Source organism: Poecilia reticulata, chromosome 2 (assembly GCF_904066995.2).
Source record: "Poecilia reticulata chromosome 2, P_reticulata-male-v2, whole genome shotgun sequence".
Lineage (NCBI taxonomy): Eukaryota > Metazoa > Chordata > Actinopteri > Cyprinodontiformes > Poeciliidae > Poecilia > Poecilia reticulata.
Genome location: NC_088831.1, coordinates 46211881 through 46221921, shown reverse-complemented (window position 1 = coordinate 46221921; position 10041 = coordinate 46211881). Strand labels below are relative to the sequence as shown.

The 10041-nt window shown below is 53.3% G+C and overlaps 1 protein-coding gene across 4 annotated transcripts in view; it reads right to left on the bottom strand.

Moving 5' to 3' along the window:
* Nucleotides 1–71: 71 nt before the first annotated feature.
* The window catches only part of LOC103460881 (inactive dipeptidyl peptidase 10-like), a 44433-nt gene continuing 34463 nt past the window's right edge, over nt 72–10041 (bottom strand). For 2 of the 4 annotated variants that reach the window (XM_081604839.1, XM_081604841.1), the window contains 10 exons: nt 9786–9833; nt 4987–5085; nt 4815–4884; nt 4291–4485; nt 3574–3628; nt 3368–3467; nt 3229–3287; nt 3091–3163; nt 1642–1748; nt 72–1337 (listed from right to left, as the gene is read on the bottom strand). In XM_081604839.1, the coding sequence (XP_081460965.1) occupies nt 1200–1337; nt 1642–1748; nt 3091–3163; nt 3229–3287; nt 3368–3467; nt 3574–3628; nt 4291–4485; nt 4815–4884; nt 4987–5085; nt 9786–9833 (944 nt within the window). In that variant the 3' untranslated portion in view covers nt 72–1199. Of the gene's footprint in view, nt 1338–1641; nt 1749–3090; nt 3164–3228; nt 3288–3367; nt 3475–3573; nt 3629–4290; nt 4486–4814; nt 4885–4986; nt 5086–9785; nt 9834–10041 lie in introns of those variants that run through there. The other 2 variants (XM_081604840.1, XR_014086736.1) reach the window with 2 other exon arrangements.

Genomic DNA, 10041 nt, shown 5'->3' with positions numbered 1-10041 from the left:
CTCAGAAACCCATCCATGGACCATCGACCTGCAGGAACAACTGGGAAATAACTGGAGTTGCACAAAACCAGAAAGATTTTCCAGTTTATTTCAGATTTTCATGGTTGCAACCCAACAAGAGCCCAGGGTCAAAGGTCAGACAAGCACTTCCTGTGTTCTGGAGCCTGATGGCGTCATGACCAGCCGTTTGTTTCATGTCTTTTATTGCAAACATTTTTCACATGACCGGATTTTAATCTGACCATAAAACAGATAGAGAACAGGAAAGTCCCACCACTCTGGGTCCTTAAACGCATCACCGGCCGCCGCGGCGCCGGGTTCCGGTTCCGGTGGTTCGGAACCAGCAGCGGGTCGTCCAGGAAGATGGTTCTGTTTTTATCCGATATGGACATTATGTCTGCAGCTTAAACAACCTGGACGGTTAAAATGCTTTAATGACATCAACACATTTTTCAAAAATCAAACAAAACAGACCTGTACTCATTTTTAATTTTTTATTTTTTTTTACACTTTTCTGAATATATTATGTTGTTTCAAATGATTTCGCTTCAATTTTTAGAGTTATTATTTTTAGAAAAAGCCCATCTAGGGACAAGTGCTGCGAATTAGCTGTTGCTATTGCACCGTGATGCTAACACGGGATGATGTAGCTGTAAATGTGTGTCTGTCCCTATCAAATAAACTTGGAGAACATTTATTTCCGAACCCAGAAGAATCCGAACCTTCAGCATAAATTCATGTTCCGTCGTATCAAAGCTTTAATTGGTCATTTCAGTCCAGAACCAGGTGAATGTTATGATTTTAATGTTCTAAACATGTTTTCATGTTTGAAGTTTTGAAGTGGAGGTTCGTTTGCTAACGGTTCGGAAAACCCGACGGTTCTGTTGGTGCTTCCGTTTCTATGGAGACAGCCTGGTTCTGCTTCTTCACATTTTGTACCAATAACATGTTTTTTATATTAATAAATACATTTTCTTTAAAAAAAAAAAAGAGTTTCTGCAGCAGGAAGCAGCGTCGCAGTTTGATGACATCATCAGAGTGCAGCAGCGCCCTCTGGAGGCCACATGATGATCCCGCAATAATAAATAGTAACGATGTTATTAATGATCCAACGTTCTGCTGGTTACTTTTCTTCTTCATGTGTTTAAATGTGACATATAGACTGAAGTGACGTGAAAATGTCGTGATCCTCCGAGGCGTCAGTCGTCCTCTTTAGACGTCTCCATGGCAACGGCCGCCTCCTCCTCAAAACAGCGTCTGAAGAAGCTGAGCAGCGACGCGAGAAAGTAGCGGCGACTCTGTACTGCGACGAGACGGTGGCCTTCATCCGGGAAGATCTGGACACACACAGATCAGAGACACACACACAGACACACACACACACACACACACACACACACACACACACACAGATCAGACACACACACACACACACACACACACAGATCAGACACACACACACACACACACAGATCAGACACACACACAGATCAGACACACACACACACACACACAGATCAGACACACACACACACACACACACACATGGATCAGACACACACACACACACACAGATCAGACACACACACACAAAGATCACACACACACACACACAGATCAGACACACACACACACACAGACCAGTATCTGCTCTCCTGGAGGGCCGGTTTCTACCTGCATGGTATAGTTAAAGTTTCGGGCTGAGAGCAGCTGGACCAGCTCTGCTGAGTGCTGGAAGTGGACAGAGGCTGAAACAGAGAAGAAGAAGAACAAACAGTTTTCAGCTCTTATAATAAATTAAGTCTCATAAAGACTGAAATCCAGCTAGAAAAACTAAAGAGTGATTAAAATAAAAGTATGAAAATAATTAGATGCAACAAATAATAATAAAAAAGCTAAATTAATATATGTGGCCCTATGAAAGTGAAATGAATGAAAAGCCCCATTTATTTTATATCCAAGGAAACTTGTATAAATATGAATAAATATATTTAAATGTGCTGAGTTTGGCCAGCAGAGGGCGCTGAGCGCCATGAGCGCCATGTGCGCCAGTGGCAGAAGAAGATGGAGCGGCTGCTGTTTGAGGGTTTAGTTTAATGAATATGATGCAGTGGGAGCGACCCGGTCCGTTCTGACCCGGTCCACTCCGACCTGGTCCTTTCCGGTCCGTTCTGACCCGGTCCATTCTGGTCCATTCTGACCCGGTCCGTTCCGACCCGGTCTGTTCTGACCGGTCCATTCTGACCCGGTCCATTCTGACCCGGTCCATTCTGGTCCGTTCCGACCCGGTCCGTTCCGACCCGGTCCATTCTGGTCCATTCTGACCCGGTCCGTTCCGACCCGGTCTGTTCTGACCGGTCCATTCTGACCCGGTCCATTCTGACCCGGTCCATTCTGGTCCGTTCCGACCCGGTCCGTTCCGACCCGGTCCATTCTGGTCCGTTCCGACCCGGTCCATTCCGACCCGTTCCGACCCGTTCTGACCCGGTCCGTTCTGGTCCATTCTGACCCGGTCCGTTCCGACCCGGTCTGTTCTGACCGGTCCATTCTGACCCGGTCCATTCTGACCCGGTCCATTCTGGTCCGTTCCGACCCGGTCCGTTCCGACCCGGTCCATTCTGGTCCGTTCCGACCCGGTCCATTCCGACCCGTTCCGACCCGTTCTGACCCGGTCCATTCTGGTCCATTCTGACCCGGTCCGTTCCGACCCGGTCCGTTCCGACCCGGCCCACATGTATGATCAGAACATAAACAGTAAATACATGATTCTGTAAGATGAAGAGTTTTCCATTAATAAGTAGAAATTAAAATATTTTAATCGCTGAATAAAAAATAAAAGCATTTTAATTTCTGCCTCTGCATAAAATCCATAACAACATCTGATGAAACTCCTTCCAGCCCATAATAATCAGGTTTCTATGGTTTCCTGCTGTCGTCTCCTAGCAACAGGAGATCCTGGAAACGATCCATGGATCTGATCCTGTGGCGCCGAACTGGGACTAAACCAGTAAACCCAGTTAGAAACAAAGTTCTGGTGGAATTAGAACAATGAAAAGAACTGTTCGTGTTCATGAGTCTTGCTTTGCTCACCGTCGGCCGTGCCGTGGACAATCAGGAAGTCCCGGGGACCGGGCCCTGAGGAGTCCCTGACCAGACCGGACAGCTGGCAGAGAAACAGTTAGCATGTTAGCATGTTAGCCTGCCGGAAGCGCCATCTGCTGTTCCTACCTGGTAGCTCAGATCCGCCTTCACAGGAAAACCAAAGAAGCGCTCAGAACCGGCAGATCCTGGGACGGTCCAACAGAACCAGGTTCATCATTTACTTTTGATCATTTTGGTTCTGTTACTGGATGGATGGTTTCCTCACCACAGAGTTTCCAGTTGGTAACTGGAGCCACAGCGACGCCGCATTTAAACACCGAGCTGAAGGTCAGGAGAAGGACGGACGCCAGGAATCCCCCGTAGGCCTGGACACTCCACAACATCACACATTTAAAGGACGACGGTCCAAAACAAGAGCAGGAGGTTCTGAGGCGGCGGCGGGAGGTTCTGAGGCGGCGGCAGGTTTCTCACCTTCCCATAAACTCCCACTCGGCTGCGGTCGACGAAGGGAAGCTGCGTCAGACGCCTGGAGGTCAGAGTGACATCAGTTAGCTTTGTTCTCTTGTCTTTCCAGTTTTGAAACGGCTCAGACTCATTTTCAGACAGATGATCTGAAAATGAACACAAAATGAATTTATCTAAAATCTTTTCACACATTTTGATCCAGGAACATCCAGCAGGTTTCACTTCCTGGATGTTATTTTTTTATTCATGTTTCATCAAACTCTTGGAGGCTAATGTCGTAAACTTTAGTAAAAATCCCAAACAGCTGGGCTAGTTCATGTAGAACCACTAATGACTGTTGATGCATATTCTACACAGACCAATCCTGAAGCACTTGGCTGCCATCTGTTGGTCAGAGTTGGAACCAAATCTGGTCATTTGAATCCTAAATACCAACATTTATGTTTCATTTGAGCTGTATTAAAAAGCCTCGTTTGTCCAAATAAACATCTTATTTTCTAAATAATCATAAATTCGGGCAAGAAGAGTTTGAAGATCTTCCATCAATTTCACATTAAAAGACAGAAAACAAACCAAGGTCATTTTATCATCTGGCTGAAAAATTCCAGATGCTGTCATCAAACTTTGACTTGTCCTCTAGGGGGGATAAATGTTTAGCATTAGCATGCTATCTGTGTTTAGCTAGCTAGCGGCGCTCCGGCCCATTCAGGCAGCAGAACCTACTGCAGCGCCGCGATCTGGTCCTGAACGTCCACCACCCCCAGGTTCTGGTAGACGGCCTGCAGGACGTCCTGACCCCGGCCGGCGCTGCCCCGCCCGTCCACACGGGCCACCACGACCCGATCAGAGCTGACCAGAACCGACTCCCAGCCCAGAGAAAAACGCTCGCTCACCACCCGGCCACCAGGGGCGCTGTCTCTGCGGACAAACACGATCAACAGAAAAATTCAACAGCAAAAGAACCTGAACAAACTCTGGGGTCAGTGGTGGGAACCGCTAACGGGACAGCTAGCTGCGCTAACCTCAAAGCGCTAGCTATTAACATTGGTTCTGCTAACGCTAATTAGTGCTGCACATATGTGAAAGATTAGAGATTCAGAAATGATCCAGAAAGATTATTAGAGCAAGTTAAGCGTTTTAAATTAGCGCAAAGCTAAAAATGAGCTCTGCTATTAGCGCATTAGCCGAGCTGAGCTCAGCTTCACTGGTCTTTATATTTCAATGTGTGAATAAAGTGACGGACGTACAGCAGCAGTAGCAGCGGATGCTCCGTCGATTCGTCCAGGTCCGACGGAACCAGCAGCTCCAGAACCAAACCTGCACAACGAGCAGAGACGAAGTCGGACATCACAGCTACAGACGGTTCTGATGGTTCTACTGGGTGCTGGACCCTGCAGTGGACTTGGTCCGGGTTCTCACCAGAGTCATTAATCTGCATGGTTCTGCGGTCCGTCCTCGGTACCGTTCTGTTGGTCAGAACCCGTCTCAGCTCTGCGTTTCTTTCCAGAGCCGTAAATCCTGCCGAGGTTCAGAGAGTCGAGATCCATGAGCGGGAAAAACATCCAGCAGCGCGGCGAGCAGGAAGTGATGACAGCGGAGCAGGAAGTGATGACAGCGGAGCAGGAAGTGATGGGAGCGGAGCAGGAAGTGATGGGAGCGGAGCAGGAAGTGATGGGAGCGGAGCAGGAAGTGATGACAGCGGAGCAGGAAGTGATGGGAGCGGAGCAGGAAGTGATGACAGCGGAGCAGGAAGTGATGGGAGCAGAGCAGGAAGTGATGGGAGCGGAGCAGGAAGTGATGGGGGCGGAGCAGGAAGTGATGGGGGCGGAGCAGGAAGTGATGACAGCGGAGCAGGAAGTGATGGGAGCAGAGCAGGAAGTGATGGGAGCGGAGCAGGAAGTGATGGGAGCGGAGCAGGAAGTGATGACAGCGGAGCAGGAAGTGATGGGAGCGGAGCAGGAAGTGATGGGAGCGGAGCAGGAAGTGATGGGAGCGGAGCAGGAAGTGATGACAGCAGCGGCAGGAAGTGATGGGAGCGGAGCAGGAAGTGATGGGAGCGGAGCAGGAAGTGATGACAGCGGAGCAGGAAGTGATGGGAGCGGAGCAGGAAGTGATGACAGTGGCGGCAGGAAGTGATGGGAGCGGAGCAGGAAGTGATGGGAGCGGAGCAGGAAGTGATGGGAGCGGCAGCAGGAAGTGATGACAGCGGCGGCAGGAAGTGATGACAGCGGAGCAGGAAGTGATGGGAGCGGAGCAGGAAGTGATGACAGCAGCGGCAGGAAGTGATGGGAGCAGAGCAGGAAGTGATGGGAGCAGAGCAGGAAGTGATGAGAGCGGTGGCAGGAAGTGATGGGAGCGGAACAGGAAGTGATGACAGCGGCGGCAGGAAGTGATGGGAGCGGCAGCAGGAAGTGATGGGAGCAGAGCAGGAAGTGATGGGAGCGGAGCAGGAAGTGATGACAGCGGAGCAGGAAGTGATGGGAGCGGAGCAGGAAGTGATGGGAGAGGAGCAGGAAGTGATGGGAGCGGAGCAGGAAGTGATGAAAGTGGCGGCAGGAAGTGATGGGAGCGGAGCAGGAAGTGATGGGAGCGGAGCAGGAAGTGATGACAGCGGAGCAGGAAGTGATGGGAGCGGAGCAGGAAGTGATGACAGTGGCGGCAGGAAGTGATGGGAGCGGAGCAGGAAGTGATGGGAGCGGAGCAGGAAGTGATGGGAGCGGAGCAGGAAGTGATGGGAGCGGAGCAGGAAGTGATGACAGCGGAGCAGGAAGTGATGGGGGCGGAGCAGGAAGTGATGGGGGCGGAGCAGGAAGTGATGACAGCGGAGAAGGAAGTGATGGGAGCAGAGCAGGAAGTGATGGGAGCGGAGCAGGAAGTGATGGGAGCGGAGCAGGAAGTGATGGGGGCGGAGCAGGAAGTGATGACAGCGGAGCAGGAAGTGATGGGAGCGGAGCAGGAAGTGATGGGAGCGGAGCAGGAAGTGATGGGAGCGGAGCAGGAAGTGATGGGAGCGGAGCAGGAAGTGATGACAGCGTAGCAGGAAGTGATGGGAGCGGAGCAGGAAGTGATGGGAGCGGAACAGGAAGTGATGGGAGCGGAGCAGGAAGTGATGACAGCAGCGGCAGGAAGTGATGTGAGCGGAGCAGGAAGTGATGGGAGCGGAGCAGGAAGTGATGACAGCGGAGCAGGAAGTGATGGGAGCGGAGCAGGAAGTGATGACAGCGTAGCAGGAAGTGATGGGAGCGGAGCAGGAAGTGATGGGAGCGGAGCAGGAAGTGATGGGAGCGGAGCAGGAAGTGATGACAGCGGCGGGAGGAAGTGATGACAGCGGAGCAGGAAGTGATGGGAGCGGAGCAGGAAGTGATGCCAGTGGCGGCAGGAAGTGATGGGAGCGGCGGCAGGAAGTGATGACAGCGGAGCAGGAAGTGATGACAGCAGCGGCAGGAAGTGATGGGAGCAGAGCAGGAAGTGATGGGAGCAGAGCAGGAAGTGATGAGAGCGGTGGCAGGAAGTGATGGGAGCGGAACAGGAAGTGATGACAGCGGCGGCAGGAAGTGATGGGAGCGGCAGCAGGAAGTGATGGGAGCAGAGCAGGAAGTGATGGGAGCGGAGCAGGAAGTGATGACAGCGGAGCAGGAAGTGATGGGAGCGGAGCAGGAAGTGATGGGAGAGGAGCAGGAAGTGATGGGAGCGGAGCAGGAAGTGATGACAGTGGCGGCAGGAAGTGATGGGAGCGGAGCAGGAAGTGATGGGAGCGGAGCAGGAAGTGATGACAGCGGAGCAGGAAGTGATGGGAGCGGAGCAGGAAGTGATGACAGTGGCGGCAGGAAGTGATGGGAGCGGAGCAGGAAGTGATGGGAGCGGAGCAGGAAGTGATGGGAGCGGCAGCAGGAAGTGATGACAGCGGCGGCAGGAAGTGATGACAGCGGAGCAGGAAGTGATGGGAGCGGAGCAGGAAGTGATGCCAGTGGCGGCAGGAAGTGATGGGAGCGGCGGCAGGAAGTGATGACAGCGGAGCAGGAAGTGATGGGAGCAGAGCAGGAAGTGATGGGAGTGGAACAGGAAGTGATGACAGCGGCGGGAGGAAGTGATGGGAGCGGAACAGGAAGTAATGACAGCGGCGGCAGGAAGTGATGGGAGCGGAGCAGGAAGTGATGGGAGCGGAGCAGGAAGTGATGGGAGCGGAGCAGGAAGTGATGGGAGCGGCAGCAGGAAGTGATGACAGCGGCGGCAGGAAGTGATGGGAGCGGAGCAGGAAGTGATGGGAGCGGCAGCAGGAAGTGATGACAGCGGCGGCAGGAAGTGATGACAGCGGAGCAGGAAGTGATGGGAGCAGGAAGTGATGCCAGTGGCGGCAGGAAGTGATGGGAGCGGCGGCAGGAAGTGATGACAGCGGAGCAGGAAGTGATGACAGCAGCGGCAGGAAGTGATGGGAGCAGAGCAGGAAGTGATGGGAGCAGAGCAGGAAGTGATGAGAGCGGTGGCAGGAAGTGATGGGAGCGGAACAGGAAGTGATGACAGCGGCGGCAGGAAGTGATGGGAGCGGCAGCAGGAAGTGATGGGAGCAGAGCAGGAAGTGATGAGAGCGGCGGCAGGAAGTGATGGGAGCGGCGGCAGGAAGTGGTGACAGCGGCGGCAGGAAGTGATAGGAGCGGAGCAGGAAGTGATAGGAGCGGAGCAGGAAGTGATGGGAGTGGAACAGGAAGTGATGACAGCGGCGGCAGGAAGTGATGGGAGCAGAGCAGGAAGTGATGGGAGCGGAACAGGAAGTGATGACAGCGGCGGGAGGAAGTGATGGGAGCGGAACAGGAAGTAATGACAGCGGCGGCAGGAAGTGATGGGAGCGGAGCAGGAAGTGATGGGAGCGGAGCAGGAAGTGATGACAGCGGAGCAGGAAGTGATGGGAGCGGAGCAGGAAGTGATGGGAGAGGAGCAGGAAGTGATGGGAGCGGAGCAGGAAGTGATGACAGTGGCGGCAGGAAGTGATGGGAGCGGAGCAGGAAGTGATGGGAGCGGAGCAGGAAGTGATGACAGCGGAGCAGGAAGTGATGGGAGCGGAGCAGGAAGTGATGACAGCGGCGGCAGGAAGTGATGGGAGCGGAGCAGGAAGTGATGGGAGCGGCAGCAGGAAGTGATGACAGCGGCGGCAGGAAGTGATGACAGCGGAGCAGGAAGTGATGGGAGCGGAGCAGGAAGTGATGCCAGTGGCGGCAGGAAGTGATGGGAGCGGCGGCAGGAAGTGATGACAGCGGAGCAGGAAGTGATGACAGCAGCGGCAGGAAGTGATGGGAGCAGAGCAGGAAGTGATGGGAGCAGAGCAGGAAGTGATGAGAGCGGTGGCAGGAAGTGATGGGAGCGGAACAGGAAGTGATGACAGCGGCGGCAGGAAGTGATGGGAGCGGCAGCAGGAAGTGATGGGAGCAGAGCAGGAAGTGATGGGAGCAGAGCAGGAAGTGATGAGAGCGGCGGCAGGAAGTGGTGACAGCGGCGGCAGGAAGTGATAGGAGCGGAGCAGGAAGTGATAGGAGCGGAGCAGGAAGTGATGGGAGTGGAACAGGAAGTGATGACAGCGGCGGCAGGAAGTGATGGGAGCAGAGCAGGAAGTGATGGGAGTGGAACAGGAAGTGATGACAGCGGCGGGAGGAAGTGATGGGAGCGGAACAGGAAGTAATGACAGCGGCGGCAGGAAGTGATGGGAGCGGAGCAGGAAGTGATGGGAGCGGAGCAGGAAGTGATGGGAGCGGAGCAGGAAGTGATGGCAGCGGCGGCAGGAAGTGATGACAGCGGCGGCAGGAAGTGATGGGAGCGGAGCAGGAAGTGATGGGAGCGGAGCAGGAAGTGATGGGAGCGGAGCAGGAAGTGATGACAGCGGCGGCAGGAAGTGATGAGAGCGGCGGCAGGAAGTGATGGGAGCGGAACAGGAAGTGATGAAAGCGGCGGCAGGAAGTGATGGGAGCGGAACAGGAAGTAATGGCAGCGGCGGCAGGAAGTGATGGGAGCGGAGCAGGAAGTGATGGGAGCGGAGCAGGAAGTGATGTCAGACTGGTTGCAGGTTCGATCTGCCCGCTCTATCAGGAAGCTGAACACTGCAGACCTAAACTCTTCTCCTGTGAGGCGGCTCTGAGTGCTACAGATCTACGTCAGACTCTCAGATGTGACCATCTGAGAGTCTGACGGCAGGAACACCTGGTGCAGGTCAGTGACCTGAGGGCACTCACTGCTCAGGTCGTCCAGCCGGTGGACGGTCGTCTGAGGAATCCCCGGACCTGCAGGAAGTGATGAGAGGAGGGAAGGTGATCATCTTTCTGAGTTATGATCACATTAGTTCACAGCTTTCCTGTTCTGAAATCCTGACCTGCAGGCCAGGATTATTAAAACGATTCACTTTAAAACACAAGTTTAAAAGTTAAAAGGAATTTTCCAACATTTTAGGAACAATTAAACTCCTGAAATTAAGAGCTTTTCCCCTCATTA